At 35.8% G+C, this 17,086-nt stretch overlaps 1 protein-coding gene across 1 annotated transcript in view; it reads left to right on the top strand.

Moving 5' to 3' along the window:
* The window catches only part of ZBBX (zinc finger B-box domain containing), a 148,920-nt gene that overhangs the window by 56,057 nt on the left and 75,777 nt on the right, over positions 1–17,086 (top strand). Inside the window, exon 8 of the mRNA XM_030864250.2 lies at positions 5,477–5,572. Coding sequence (XP_030720110.1) covers positions 5,477–5,572 — 96 coding nt within the window. The remainder of the gene's footprint in view (positions 1–5,476; positions 5,573–17,086) is intronic.

Below are 17,086 nucleotides of genomic sequence, written 5' to 3' on the forward strand. Positions count from 1 at the left end.
CCATTGTCTCTCTCTCTTTTTTTTTAATTGATGTATAATTTACCTACTGTGAAATGGACAAATCTTAAATGTATACACCCCCATCAAGATAATAGAATACCCCAGAAGGTTCCCTTGTGCCTTTTCCAATTAACTCCCACTACAAAACCAACTACTATTCTGATTTTTAGCAGCATACATGTAGTGGTGCTAAACCTATTGAAATTTATATAAATGGAATTGTATGGTATGTATTTTTCTGTGTAGGGCTTTGTTGTTTTTCTGTATTCTTGACCCCTTAACGTTGGAGTGCCACAGGGCTTAGTCCTCAGGCCTCTTCTCTAGTCTGTTTATACTTGTTCTTTAGGTAGTTTCATCTACTCTCTTGGCTTTAAAGCCCATCTTTATTTTGATGGTTCCCAAATTTACATCTTTAACTCATATCTCTCCCCTGAACTTTCAACTCAGACTGCCTAATCAACACTTCTACTTGGATTTCTAACCAAAATCACTAATTTAGTGTGTTCAAAATTCAACTCTTAATATTTCCCCATCAAATTTTCTCCCCCCAAGGTCTCCTCATATCAATAAAGGTCAACTCAAACATTGCCTGTCCTAACAGCTCTTTATAAAATAGCAACAGCTGAGATGACTCTCTATAGTTTTGTGAAGCTGCCTCATTCATCTACATAACATTTATCACCCTTTAGTGTATGTTTATTTGTTTATTTTCCACTCACCCACAATGTAAATTTCATGAGAGTAGGGATTTACTTTTGTTCCCTGCTGTGTGCTTACCACCTTGAATTATGCCTGCAATTTAATAGGTACTCAGCAAATGTTTGTTGAATGAGTCATTTCTTTAAAGCGTTTCTGTTATTGAAAACACTGTTATCATTGAAGCTAACTGAAAGGAAGATATCCAATATATTTTGCAATTAAAATATTATACATACCTAGGAAGCAGTTTTCCCCCAAAGAATTTGATTATAACTAATGTTTGTGGATCACTATAACTAATATTTATTAAATTTCAGAGAATTTAGTTATAATCACTTCTGGTTTAAGATTGTATTACTAGCCTTATTTCATGGCAGTTTTAACTGAGCTCAGAGAGTTAGAGTGCTTTAAGTCTAATAAAGCACTAATAATATTAAATGTAAAGCCCTGGCTCTTGGTATAATGCTCTTACTTTTACATCATACATCGTACTGTTTTTCTCCTTACTTGATACGATGGTGGAATTTTAACAAGTTATACCTATCCAGAAAAGTTAAGAAAATATAAACAAACGCTAATATTCCTGAAGTTTGAAGTATGAAAGCTAAAAGGGTCTTATGGCAGAATTGAATTGTTGGATTCCACTGTTCATGATCTGAAAAAGTATTTGCATAGGAGCTATGAGTCAATATTTCATATTAATCCTCTTCTATGTTGAGCACTTTTTAAAGGCCATGGAATTCAAACAATATGGCATATGTAGATAAGATTTGACTTGGAAATAAAGGATCTGTTTTTCCAGAGAGAAGGAAAAGCAAGCAAAGGACATTCCCGGACAGTATAAGTGGCACGTGCCTTGGCTGGAAAGCAGATGAGAGTGATGAAGTGTGCAGTGATTACAAAACTGATTTGCCTGAAAACTGTTGTAAATAGAAGTCAGGGTTTAGGCCCTAACCATTCTTAAAGAATTTACTAAGATTTTAAGAAAAGATGTTCTTTGATTTGAAATGAAAATAATATCCCATGATACTTGTTAAAAGCACAAAAATTATTTAAAAATTCAAGCTCGGTAGATGTAATGAACTCTATAGTGTTGAACTGTGAGGTTACCTTGTGTTCTTAGCTTCCATCATTCTAGATGGTCATGCTGACTGGATAATCAGAGTCAACCTTTCTATATCTTATGACAGGACCTTAATCAGGGAAAATTGTACAGGGATGGGAGGTAGGGAGTAAGAGCTTGCATTTTGGGGGTTTGAATCTCAACTTTACCTGTTGTTAGCTATGTGAACTTCAGCAAATGACTTAATTCTTTTGTTTCTGTCTTCTCCTTTGTAAAATGGGACAAAACGGGTAACAGTAGTATAACGACCTCAGAGTTATTGAGGATAATGGTTAATGCATGTGAAGTGTTTAGCATTGTGCCTAGCACATTGAGAAGAGATAGTAAATTGTATGCCTTTTGTTGTTGGTACATTTTATATATGTTGCATTCATATATGTTGGTGGTAAAAATAAAACCCCAAATTTGCAGATTTCTTATTTTTAAAAGAAATTCCAGTGGCTTTAGGCTGTTTTTACATAACAAAAGTGAAATGGATAGTTAAAAATTACATATTAATTTGGCAAATGTGGATAATTTAATTAAACTCAAATGGATTCTGAAGGCTTAGCATAAGTGATCTAGCCTTGAACAAATTAAAAAGATATTTGCTAAAACAGCACTTTAGTACTCCATCGTCAAAGAAGCATCTGTGGTGGAATGGCGTCCTTATCCACATTTTTAGTATGTTCCTGCCAGTTATACAAACTACCTAAAAAGATTTTCCAGTTGGTGGTCATTTTAACCCAATTTAAATCCAAATATGCTTGTATAACAAAATATATAAGCTTCCTCTGTGACTCCAGCTTTGATCTTCCAGTATAACATCTGTTTGGCTACTTTCATTGAAAGTCTATTATTAGCAAATATTTGGCTTAAAATTATATGCTGAAACTGACTCTCAGTCCTCTATATTACATTGTAAAAATGGTGCCGAACATTTATGAGAAATTCATTAAAATATTAGCTGACATGTTGTAGAATACATTTTGAAGTCTACTACGTTAATACAATAATACTTCCATATGTGTATGTGAAATTATAGCTTTTAATTTTTCACTTAAAAATTATGGATTTAGATAATGTTTGTATCATCATTTCTCTAAGAGACTATAGCTCTTGAAACAGGAGTTGAAAGGCTAGGACTAGTTCCCATACTAGGGATGGTATTTATTTTTCTTCCACTAAAATTATAAATCCAGTTCTGTGTAGCTATAATCACATTTGAAAAATACATTTGGATTTTGATAAATACCAGACCATGCAATCATTTGACATTTTGGATTTATTTTATTGCAGATTTTATGAAGGTTTTCTAATAAATGATTAATACTGAAATTAATGGTCAATGATTATTAGTAATGTGGGTCTTGGGTAAGAGTTTAAGCTTTGAACCAGACTCTGGGGTTGAAATCCTGGCTCCATTAGCTGTATGACTGGACAAATTCTCAATCATTATGTTCCTTTGTTGCCTCATCTTCACAATGGAGGTACAATTGTCATGCTAACCTTATGGGGTTATTGTGAGAATTAAATGAGATGGAACATATGAAGCCCTTAGAACAATGAGTAAGTGCTCCCTGAATGTCGTGGATATTGTTATTGTTATTTGACCCTTCCTTTTTAGTTTCATTTTAGTTATATACAACTTCCTACTCTTTTAACCTATTTTTGGAGTGTTGTCCTAATCATTTCATATTTAATAAACATGGTTACATTATTGTAGGTAACTGCATCATCATGTGGGAACTTGCAATACAACTTTAAAAAATTAATGGACTCTTATTGGGTTTTATTTAATTTTTATTGAAGTATAGTTGAATTACAATGTTGTGTTAATTTCAGGTATACAGCAAAGTGATATATATGTGTATATATATTCTTTTTTTAAAAAATAATTAATTAATTTATTTTTGTCTGTGTTGGGTCTTCGTTTCTGTGCGAGGGCTTTCTCTAGTTGCGGCAAGTGGGGGCCACTCTTCATCGCGGTGTGTGGGCCTCTCATTATCGCGGCCTCTACCGTTGCGGAGCACAGGCTCCAGACGCGCAGGCTCAGTAGTTGTGGCTCACGGGCCCAGTTGCTCCGCGGCATGTGGGATCTTCCCAGACCAGGACTCGAACCTGTGTCCCCTGCATTGGCAGGCAGATTCTCAACCACTGCGCCACCAGGGAAGCCCTGTATATATATTCTTTTCCAGATTCTTTTCCCTTATAGGTTATAAAAAAATATTGAAAATAGTTCTCTGTGCTATACAGTAGGTCCTTGTTGGTTATCTGTTTTATATATAGTAGTGTGTATCTGTTAATCCCAAACTCCTAATTTATACCCCCCTAAATTTAGTCTCCTTTTCTTCATCCAATACACTCTAGTGCCTTCTTACTCCCTGTGTGGTCTGCACCCAGCAGCTGCATGGGCATCACCTGGGATCTTGTTAGAATGCAGGATCTTGGGTCACATTCCAGACTTCCCAAACCAGCGTGTGCACTGTAAGGAAATCCCAGGAGATTTGTATGCATGGTACAGTTTGAGAAGTGTCACTGAATTGCACATCAGGTCACCAGTGACCCGTACAAGGCAGAAGAACCTGGTCTGTCTCTCCCCAGTCTGCCCCAGCTGCTTTATGCTTATTATACCCTGAGAGAGGGGAGAGGAAGGAGGGGGAGAAGGGTGGTGGGCACCCTAAAGGGAGAGGAAATGAAAGAGAGCTAAAGGGAGTGTGAGCTCCTTGGCACAGACTTTCTGACACTGTCTCTCCAGGCCTCATGCTTTCTTATTTGTACTACTGGATGTTCTCAACCTAGGCCAAACTCAAGAAAAGGGGGGCTACTAGCCATTTGCACTATTTTTTTTTATCATACTGTAAAGGGTGTTAGAGTGGCTGTATGTCTGCACAGTAGTAATTACTCTTGCAGTAAAAATTCCATTTCCTTTTCTCACTTTCACCCTTGCTTGGCACCATCATAGGTAGAGATATATCACGTTTTCCAACTTATCCGCAAATTTAAAGAATGACATTTTAGCACCATAGAGAACTTGCAAGACAAATATACACTTGTCTGTAATCATTTCACCAGTCATAAACATCGCTGACATGTTGATGAAGATCCATCCAGTTTTTTTTCTTACACTTTTTTTCCTTTGAGGAATCTCCTAAGAATGCTTTTAAAACAACATTTTGAGAATCACCAGTGAAGTAGTGCCGTTCAAAGAAGACTGTGGGGAATTTTGGAGACAAATAGTATACACATCCTTTGACACTAATTGTGTCATGTAAATCAATACAGAAAGATAAAAGAACTCATAATGAAATAGTTTTGACCCAGAGATATTGCTGTTAATTTTTACCAGGTTAAGAAGTTTGATCTGAGGTTGCCGTTTTTTTAGTGATTTATTCAGAAATTGTACATACATACATGCACCTAACACATATATCTAAAACCTACTTACAGCTATTATATTTATTTTGCTATGAGAGTAGTTAAAGTTTATAAGTTAATTTTTCTCAAAGTTACATCTTAACTGAGACAAATGTCCCGTTTCCTTGGGCTTCTCAGTTCGGCTGACATCTAGGTGTGTAATTGGAGAAGTAAAGATGAGAGCAATGAATTTTTTATGCAAGTATTTTCTCAAAGTCATATTTTATAAGATTGTATGATTTTTCAATATCTTTTAAGGTATGCCTTGAATGTGGAGAAGATTATTGTTCAGGATGCTTTGCTAAAATTCATCAAAAGGGGGCACTGAAACTCCATAGAACAACTCTTTTGCAGGTATGACTGTTTAAAACTCTTTACTTTTAGTGTATTTATAAAATGTTTCCACACAAAGACATATAAAACATGTTTAATTATCTAGAATTTAGGATGCTTTGCATTAATTTGTAAAATTCTATTATCTACAGTCTTTACATATAACTTAAAATTATTTTACTGAATGCTAATCTGGATTTTATTTTGCTGTTTAAACTGTGCTTTAATATAGCTCCTGGAACACTTAGCTTGATTAGAGTTTTTACATTACACATTCTATCTGTGAACTTGACATTTGAAAATTAGACAATATTTTTATCTATTGTGGTTTCAAATGAACACATGATTTAAGTATTACTTCTATCTAGTTTATAAATAGAAATCTCTTGTTTTCTTCTCATGTTTATTTTTTTTTAATTTGTCTTTTATTTGTCCTCCCCCACTATTTTTTTTTTTTTTTATTGATTTTATTTATTTATTTATTTATTTATTTTGTGGTACGCAGGCCTCTCACTGCTGTGGCCTCTCCCGTTGCAGAGCACAGGCTCCAGACGCGCAGGCTCAGCGGCCATGGCTCACGGGCCCAGCCGCTCTGCGGCATGTGGGATCCTCCCAGACCGGGGCACGAACCCGCATCCCCTGCATCGGCAGGCGGACTCTCAACCACTGTGCCACTAGGGAAGCCCCCCACTATTTTTTAAATACGCTTATCTCTCAGGTTTCTACTTTTCCTCCTACATATCACAAACTTTTATTTATCCTCATATAGTTGTTTTTTGAAATGCCTAAACTCAAACCCTGTCAGATGGCTTTAAGATTCTAATACTTAAACAATAATTATGGTTAAATATTGATATAACATTATACCAGTTACGTTTGATGATGCATTGTTTTGTCATAGATTTCATTCATTGTGCAGGGTCAGTGCTAGGCAGTGACCCTACACAGATGAATAACACTAGGATCCTCCTCTTAAGGACCTGGAAATAAAAGTGAGAGTCGAGTACGTTGTATAATGGATTGAAGGGTTAAATATTATGTTGTAAATTTTAATATTGATATCTGTATTTAGAAAGGTCACTGGTAGACTTCAATCTTTACATGTTGCTTCAACATATATAAATATTGGTAGCTCTCACAGATGCTGATGACCCACGTCATGATAACCACAAAGCATAAAACTGACCTTACTTTTTTATCAGTATTTACCTAAGTCTGTTAACTTTTGAGTGGCTAGTCAGTGTTGAGAGCCTTCTGGCAGAAGTGATGGAGGGAAAACAAAAGGAAATCCACCAACTACTCCCCTGCCTCAGGAAGTACCCTAGACTGGACAGTCACAGGAAATGAAAATTTATGTATACAAAAGTGAGTGTAATTGTTAATATGCAAATAATATAGAATTTAACTAAAGGTACTCCACTGTAAGGGTAAGGAGTGTAATTTCCCACTGTGAATTCTTGTTAGAATTTTCCATTCAATGATTCATTCAGCACATTTTCTGAATTACTGCTCAGTGAATTTAGGCACTGTGCTAGATGGTGTGGAGGGTACAAAGAAGAATCAGACATGGCTCCTTCCCTCAACTTCAGTATTTGACCTTCAAGGTTTATTTAAGTCTGATTCTCTTTTCTCTCTCCCTTCCTTCCCCTTTCTCTTCCAGACCTCTGTCCCTTTCTGCTTCTCTCTCTCAGTCCTCCCCCACCCCCCACATTCAATTTCAAAACACAGTCAGACTTTGCCATGATATGGTTTATTGTAATCCAGAGGCAGATATGACATGGGTCAAATCATGCTTACTAAAAGTTATGTGACATAGCATATGTATAGTAAACATTGAGTATTTTTCTATTCCATGTTAATGTCATTAAAATGGATATATTAGATATCTTAACATAGAAGATGATTTTTGTAAATTATATTCTTATAAAATTCTAAATGTGGAATTGATGCTGAAGTGAGAGAATTAATACTTACTGAGTGTAAGCTTCATCTCATCCCAGCATCACATTTTCTAGTTTTGGTTGCAGGGGAGGAAAGGTTGGTAAGCCAGAAATAGCAGAATGGTATTTAGGTTCCTAGTGAATTTCTAATTGTAGAAGATGCATTCATCTCTAGAAATTAACATAAATGGATTTCATAATATGTATACAAATCAAAGAACATAGCAAGTAATAATGAATCCTTGAGAGTTTTTTTTCAAACACAGGGATTCTCTTATGTATATATTTTGAAGTTAAATAATGATAAATAGCTATATACCTTCTATATTTATGTTACTCTTCTGGATTGCCCTCTAGCCTGTGGAGACCAAAGTTGCTACTTAGTGCTATCTTGAGGATTTTCCTGGGAAGTTCATTGTCTGCTGGGGAAGTCAGATTGTGAGGCTGACCCTTAGAAAAGAGCAAACAGAGACCACCTGTATTGGGAGCTAAACATACATGGTTACTACTCTCTTCGTATATAACATCATTTTATGTACCCAGATTGCTAAGTAATGAAATACTTTGAAGGAGCTATCTTTTTTTAGGTAATTCAAGTAAAATTTGAGCCTTTATTTTATTCAACTAAAATTTTAAAATTAAAAAAAGTTTTTTTAAAGGAAGCTATTTCAGAATATATAACCTACTCCCTCCAATCTTAGTAAAGTGTACAGTGGACAGAGTCTCACTATATATTGGTGACTCCTGCCCATTATGTTGACCAGTAGCTGTTATAACAGTTAATAGGAGGTCTCAACTAGCTGATGTAATATGTGTCACTACACATTCATCCTCAGAGATTTGCTTTTCCGGTTAGTACTTTATTTTTGCTCCTCTATCATGGCCTTACCCATTCTCTGCCATCCCATCGTGAATTTAATCCATTGTCCCGTTAGCTATCTGCCATTTTCTTATTATTTCTGTGCACTATTTAGCCCTTTGTTGGTTTTTTTTTTTTCAGTCATCTTGCTTTTTTTCTTCTTGTTTCCATCATTCTTCCCTGTGCATTAAGGTAAGGTTCTTGATGCTGTTGTGTCTTGGCCTGATGGCCATTATTCAGCAGCGAGTGGATACCTCTTTCTGTTTAGCCCTCATTAACCAGCCATAGCATTTTTAGTTTTCCACCACTTTGGTAACTGTCAAAGTCATGAGATTTTTTTTTGTACACCTGTAACTTATATAATATTGTACAGCAACTGTATCTCAATTTTAGAAATATGCAAACTGTGAAGACAAAGAAAAAGAAGTCATGAGATTTTTTTTTGTTGACTGTTGAATTCATACCTAATCTGAGAAGTTAGAGCAGACATCTTATATCTGAATATTAAGCATTACTATATAAAAAGCAAGCATTCTAGGCTAATGACTGCTATACTTTATATTATTTAACCTATGTTGGCATTTCTGGTTATTATGAAGAATAGCTTATTTTGAGTGTTAATCATTTCAGCCTCCAGCCTACATACCAGTGAGTCTTTACAAAGTTCACAGTCAGTAGGGACCATTTTGTCCTGGCATATTTTGTTTCACTTAAGAGAGAAATCCCTGAAAAATTGAAGACAAACTATTACCATTTCCATGTAGACTAACATAATTTCAAAGGGTCTTTCTTTTGATTTACGATTGATTAATACTTGGAAGTGATTTCAGCACAAGTTTTTTTTTAACCTTCTCTAACCTCTGTGAAATAGTTAATTATCTGCAAAATGATGTGTAAATTCATGAGGGGAATTACCAAGGATGAAAATTCTACTTCTGTATTTAGAATGATTTTCAACACTAAGGGTTAAAACAAAAGGTTTTTTCACTTGGTAAGCCTCACATTGGTGAAAAATAAGGCCTCAATATATCAGGAATTCCTATTTCCTTTTAACAACAAAAGATCAAAGAAGAGACAAGGTTAATCAGAGATAAGGGAAAAGGGGGGGGAACAAACAAAAGGCATTTCATTGTGAAGTGTGACATGCGCAAGGGGAGGCTGGATTAAGAAAATCATTAATAGATTCTGGTATATATATTTTTTTAATTAGAATGGAGATTTTCTTAACTGGAAAGGAGAGACCTTGGGAAGAGGGGTGGTTAGTAATGAGAGAAGAGATAACTGAGGTAGACTTTCTATGTTTTCTAATATGAGGCATCTATATGCAGCCTCTTCACTTTTTTAACTACGAAGTAAGGTATACCTACATAAATATGGATTATAAGTGGGAGTATTTGTTTGCTTGAACATACCTACAGGAAAATAATTACCAGGCAGAACCTCAGTTATCATAATACTATTTATGCTTTCCGACTTTGGTAGAAAAATGGTCGATTTTTTTTCTTTCATTTGACAATGACCAGTATCAGCTTTTAGGCTCACACTACCGTTATTCTGTTAATGTTCAGGATAATACAGTAATTTTAGGCCATAGCTGGTCCTTTGGATAATATCGTGCGTTGCTTACTTGGATGATCCTAATGTACCCGTTTTAAATGCTCTGTACACACATAATGTAGATGCTATGTGTGCCACCCAGATCTTCCTCTTTAGAAATGAGACACTCACTACCCTAGCTGCCTGGAATGTTGCCTGCATTTGTATCATAGTTGAGCCTCTCCCCTGGAAGTGCCTTTGGCCACAGAGAACTGCCACCTCCAAGCCTACACTCCATCCCTGGAGGCAGCCAATCCTCTGGGCCAATATCTGGTCTATGTTAGGGTACAAATTCCCAGCTACCTCTTGCCTCAATTGGGGACAACTCCGATGGGCCATCACAGCTCCTCCCTTGGGATTGGCAGTTGCATCAAATTCAACTCTCTTCTTTGCCCAGTTCTGCTTCCTTCACTCGCCCACAGGTGTTCTTCTCAGAGAACTCCCCAGTAAAAGTCAGGCAGGCAAATCTCAGAATTGGTTTCTTGGCCAACCTGACTTGTGACAATATGTAAATCAGAATGAGATTACAGTATAGATAATTGTTGGCCAGTTTCAGAGTGTACTGCAATTTTTGAAGGGCAATATATAACATCTCTTTCTTCACTTTCCATGTTCTAAACCAATTGAGAAACAGGTATTAGAGTCAGAGGGTAGAAATCAAAATATCAGTTTTATTGTCGATACAATCAGAATTGGTGGTTGTAGCATGGGTGTTCAGACAGATCAGCTTCCTGATATTTCCTGGAACTGAACTTTTTGCCCCTCCCTGCCCCAATGTTATAGACAGGGCAGGACCTACCCAGAAAAACTCCTTAATGGAGATCTAGACTGGAATACATCCCTCTCTGGACAGGTAGCCCTTGGAGAACCCAGAAAGGGCAGAGGTCAGCACACTCACTTTCTTCTCCCAAAGTCTCACAAATAAGATAGAAATATAAGGATGGGGAGTAAATGTTCCCTCAAAAAGGAATTATCGTAAATTCACATGATTTTAGAGTCCAGGTAATGTCAATATCCTAAAAAATTTATAAATTTGCTATTTATAAATATTAGTGTTACACATAAGAAAAAAATAAATATTTAAAATATATATAAACAACTGAGTATTGGCATGCTTTTCTTTCTTAAATATAAATCTGTATGATTCAATATGATTATAACTTTGAACTTCTGTCAAAGGATTTTTTAAACTATATTGTTATTGACTTTTTACTCTTTTATCTCTTCTGATAAATTTCAAATCTTGTAAGGAGAGGAACTATTTGTCATGTTCATCACTGTATTCTCAGTGCTTAACATTGTACCTGGCATGTAAAAATCTCATTTTTGAATGAGTGAAAGCATGAATAAATCCTGAATGATATGATCAAGCTCGTGAAATCATTTAAAATTACATTTTAAATGGCAAAGTTTATTTCTCTCTAAATTTTGAAAACCAAAGATTGGACAATTAAAAGAATGTATGGTATGTTAATATGTTATGTTGGTGAAGGGTTAAGAAAAGCTTTTCCTCTTGTGTCTGAGAATTTGACCTTTAGTTAACTTTCTAGCTCTTTTCCTGGGAAACAGATAAAGGTCCTAATGTCACCTATGTTCCTAGACAACATATTCATGGTAAATGTGACTCCTCATTGGCAAATTGCATCTAATGGGAGGGCTATAAATACTTGGGGTAAGCCACAGCTCCCTGAACATGGCGAGCTTTGTAGCTGACACGTGGGCTGTGGGGCTCTGGAAACCTGCAGATGGGGATTGACTTTGGTGGGAAATAAGGCTTCTAAAACAGGTCTGTCCCTCATCTATCTGAGCTGTACTTCTGCATGAACTATTGCAAGACTCCCAAGAATAACAACTGATGCCGTCTCATTGGTAAACTGTTGTTCCTGTTCTTATCCTTGTGAGCAGACTGTTGCCAAGAGTGGTTTACTGACAGCCTGGTGAGTCTGAAAGTTTAGTTTACCCAGGTAGACTCCTTGGAGGGCATTGCAATTAAGTCTTTGATTAACCAAAATTTCTAAAGACAGAATGATGGCTTACCCAAAAGATAGATCAAGAGCACTTATAGAGGCATCATAGACAAGAATTTTTTAAAAACAGTTTTATTAAGATATAACTCACATACTATACAACTTATCCATTTAATGTTTATAATTCAATAGATTTTTGTACATCCACGGGTATGTGCGACTATCACCACAGTTAATTGTAGAACATTTTTATCACTTCAAAAAGAAAGCTGTACCATTTTGCTACTATTCCCATCCCCCCTACCATCCTCCCTGTAATCCCCTGGCAACGACTTATCTACTTTCTGTCTCTATGGATTAGCCCATTCTAGATGTTTAATATAAATTGAATCATACAATATGTGGTCTTTTTGACTAGCTGCCTTTACTTAGTATAATGTTTTCAAGTTTCATCCATGTTGTGGCATGTATCTGTGCTTCGTTTATTTATGGCCAAATAACATTCCATTGTACGGATATATCACATTTTATTTATCCATTCATTGTCTGATAGACATTTGGCTGTTTCCACCTTTCGGCCATTATGAATAATGCTGCTGTGATATGTATGGACAGGTTTTTGTGGGCATATGTTTTAATTTTTCGTTGCTATATCTCTAGTAATGGACTTGCTGGGTTGTATGGTAACTCTAGTATTTAATTGTTTGAGGAACTGCCAGAGTGTTTTCCAAAGTGGCTGCTCCATTTCATACCTATCAACACAATATGAAAGTTCTGATTTCCCTGTGCCCTAGCCAACAGTTATTAATCTCACTTTTTGACCTAGTGGGCGTGAAGTAGTATCTCATTACGGTTTTCATTTGCATTTTCCCGATTACTAATTATGTTGAACATCTTTTCATGTGCTTGTGGCCATTTTGCAGTGCTAGGGTTTAATGCAGAGGTGGCCTGAATTCATCTCAAAGGGAAAAGAGGGTGTTTCTGTAATATTTATGCTAAAAGAATCTTTAAGATAAAACTCATATATGCAAGCTCAGAAGCTTGCAGAGATGTTGTGATGATCTGATTAAATGACAACAAATATAAAAGTATTCTGCTCATAGCAGGTGCTCCATGCATTAGGTTTTATTAGTCAGGATATAGTATTTGTAGAAATTCAATGCAGTTCTTAGACCATCTAAATTTAGAGTCTAGAAAACAAAGTATTTTAATGATAATGACTCTAAAGAATGAAATGGTTACTTTTGGTTTTAGGGAGTTTTAAAAAGTGTTATAGTAATACATATTTTGGAAGACTTTTGTGAAAATACAGTGAGGTAAAATTTTAGAAAAATACAGACCTCTTCCTTATCCAAATAGAAAATAATAGAAGCTCAATATTAGAGGGGACCATAAAGATCATTAGTCTGAGAACCTGTGACTTGCCAATAGAATGTGACAAAGGTCAAGTGGGTTTGCAGATGTAATTATGGTTTCAAATAAATTGATTTTGAGTTATCAAAAAGGAGTTGATTCTGGGTGAACCTGGCTTAATCACATGAAAGCTCTTAAAAGGGAGACCGAGGCCCTCCCTGAGGTCAGAGAGATCCTCTAGTTGGCTTTAAAGAAGTAACCTGCCCTGTAGTGAGAGGGCCTGGGAGAGGGAGAGGGCCACATAGCAAGAAAGTGTGGGCAGCCTCTAGGAACTGAGAGCAGCCTCAGGCTGGCAGCAAGCAAGAAAACCGGAACTTCAGTCCTGTAGCCTCAGGAACTGAATTCCGTCAACAACCCTGTGAGCTTGGAAGAGAACCCCAAACTCAGGAAGGAATGCAGCCTGGCCCACACCTTGCCTGCAGCCTTCTAAGATCTTGAGCAGAGCATCCAGTTAAGCTGGAACTAGACTCTGACTCATGGAACTCATGAGATAATAAATGTGTGTTGATTAAAAAAAAAGCATTAGTCTAACCACATGTCTGACCCTTTAATCAATCACATTGATGCTGATTATTTGAGGAGTCTTTATAATTTACAGGTGCTACCCATATTATCTTACAGGTTTTTCATGGAGTCTGACAAATTTTACAGTAGTTTTTTCTTTTTTACTATATTTTATGTTCCTTGGTATTTATGGGATAAAAATTGTCAATTGTGATGTACTATTTATACATAGTAGTAGCATTACTATGTATAAGAAAACGAATGAAAAACTATTGATTGTTATTTATTAGTGAGTTTATTCTGCTATGCCTAAAAATCTGTAATTCAAATCATTGCATATTAAATCATTTGTTCTTCATGTATCTCAAATATGTGTAATTGCTAAAAGCAGCTAACTCATCTGGATACGTTATACATGTAATATTAGTTGAAAACAGTAGTAAGTACTTGCTAAGATAATTAATATAGTGTATAATTATATGGCATCAAAACTGCAAATAGAAAGCAGATTGCAGGTGTGAATTTCCTAGGTTGTTTTCTTGTTGCTATTCTGGCTCACTTTTAAGAATGCTCTCTAAATAGAATTTTTAATGTTGCAATAAAATTTGAAAGGCTGAGATCACATTTTATTTTTCTTAATAGCAAGTGATTTAAAAATTTTGACAATATATTATTTTTTAGCTATTACATTTATATGCCATATTGTCTTATTTTTAAATAGTTTAATGGCATTAAGTGTGTTTTATTTTGTTACTCTCACGTTACTTTATGATAGTACTAAATATTGAGTCCAGATTACTTTTATTTGACATTTACTGTCTATTGAATAGTAAATTGCATTTATTATCTGAGGCCTGTGTCCAGGTACTTGCTTTTTTTTTATTATCCCTTATGTGTCAAGAAGGAATAATAACACATAAATCTTTGATTAATAAAACCTGTGGTTTCCATTAGATCTTTGGAGGAAAGGTAAATCTAAGGGTCCTTTAAGTTCTACTTAAAGTTATATTGAAATGATGCTGGAATAAGCAATAAACTTCAGTCAAATGAATTTCACATTTCCAGGATTTGATTCCTAACTAGCTTGCAATAAGTAGTTCTTTATACCATTGACATTTTTGTACTACTCATGCAAATTTCGTATCTGTTTTTAGAAATATGATGAGCAGAACTGGATTTGAAACATGATTCTGTTGTGAGTTTCTCTGTTGCAATTTTCTTTCATCCTATAAATATTTAGTTTTCTCCTGTTTCTTCATGTATTTATATGGGGACTTTTAGTCAAACTCTGTTTTACTTTCTGGTGTCTGCTATATGGAAATTCCTGTCCTTTGTTTCTTTACCTTTCAGCTGGCCTGAAGTTGACTTTTTTCTTTCTTTCTTTTGATCCTAACAGTAGATGAAAACTTTGGTCAAGTCCTTTATTTATGGATACCTTTTACTTCAACTTTCATGGAAAATTCAGAGTTGACCCTATGGTAAAGCCTATTTTTAGGGAATAAATTTGTACTAAGACTATCTGTAAAGGTGGGTTCATCAGAAAAGCAAAATAACAATTTGCTCTAAGAATAGAGTATATATTTTAATAATGTGAAAAAATTGAGAGATGAGGCTCCATCTTGATCTGAGAGAGACGGCAGCAGGGTCTTAGTTCCCTGCCCAGGAATCGAACCTGGGTAGCCTCAATGAAAACCAGGGCTCAGCTACCTGAGCTACCTGAGCAGAATCCTAGCTACCAGGGGCTAGAGGCTAGAAGCAAAGTTCCCCCGACTCTTGCCCCATTTGAAAAATCAATTTCTTAAGGAGGCAAACACTGTAAAAACAGGTACAAAGTTTATTATTAGAGACACAGTGCAACATGTGGGGGAGAACACAGAGAAACTGTTTTTTTATTTAAGACAGAAGCAAGACAGAAATACATACCTGGAGAGAAAGGGTGTGGGCGTCCTCCCTAATGAGGAAGAGTGTAGTAAAGAGATGGTTAAATCATTTGTACAGGGCAGTTAGTCCGGGTCTTTGTTTACCTTTGACCAATTATCTCACTTCTCTTCCCACATCTGACCTGTTCTAGGACACTCCTCAACATGCCTGAGCATGTTGAGTTTTACCAAGATGGATTCCAGCACAGAGGCTAGTGGGAGGTTTGACAGCACCTATTATGGGGTGGCGCCCCTCCCTTTTGACCCCCAAGGAGCCTTTCTGCACATGTGCAGTCGGGGAGGTCTCCTTGACCTCAAGAGTGGTCATCTTATCTCTTTACTCCAGCAGAGCTCAGCTCCTGTCATTAACTTGGTCCTTGAAGTGTCTAGGGAAAACAAAGCTCCAATTTTACTCCGCTTGACAAATACCATCTGTCCAGCCCAGGGGCCCATCCATCTCTTACCTCAGTCTTTTTCATTCTTGTTTATTGGGTTAAGATGTTCATAGTTATGTATTTTTATAAATAATTTTTACTCTGCAAAGATAGTTTTACTAGGTGGAAATTTCATGGGCTTATTGCATCTTATCATAGATACATGATAATTTGAGAAAATTTATCTGCTTGGTATGTTTAGTATTCCTTCTTTTCTATGTAGCTTCCAACTCCGAGAGATTTAGTCTGGTTTGTTATTGTTGATTTTAGTTAACGGGATCCTTACATTATCATCATGCACTGTATTTAATATATATATATATATATATAAATATATAGATAGAAATATGCTAGCAAAATAATCTGTGGAGGTTTCTTTGGATAAATATACCTTGAGCAAATGTTTTGATGAGTTTTAATAAAAAAGTATATTTTACTATAAATTAAAGCACAGTTCTTTAGTATACATGTATTACTGCTGTAGCAATATACAATTTCTGAAAAACTTCCCATTCTGGATAATCCCCTACCTATCTAATAGGGCTCCAGGAAAAATTAGGGTTAGGGGAAGGCCACTCAAATCCCATGGCACTTTGTAATCAGAGCCCTAAGAAAAACAGTTAACTGTCCTTATAAAACCACTGGCACATGTTCCTTGAGGACTTGTGTTTCCTTCTCTGTGATATAGGTCCTGGTAGTAATTCACTTCTAATGACATCATTTTTGTCAAAATGAAAACTCTGAATCAAACTCTTGCCTCCTTTCTTAATCCAGTGTTTTAAATCAGAGAGTATCTTTATTACTTCTTTATCTGCACTCACATTTTTTCCAGATAGCTCAACTTAGTGGAATGCATGGTCATTAAAGTCATTAAAGTAGTCTGTACTTGCACTGTGGGGAGGC

This window comes from Globicephala melas, chromosome 4, assembly GCF_963455315.2.
Source record: "Globicephala melas chromosome 4, mGloMel1.2, whole genome shotgun sequence".
NCBI classification, from domain to species: Eukaryota; Metazoa; Chordata; class Mammalia; order Artiodactyla; family Delphinidae; genus Globicephala; species Globicephala melas.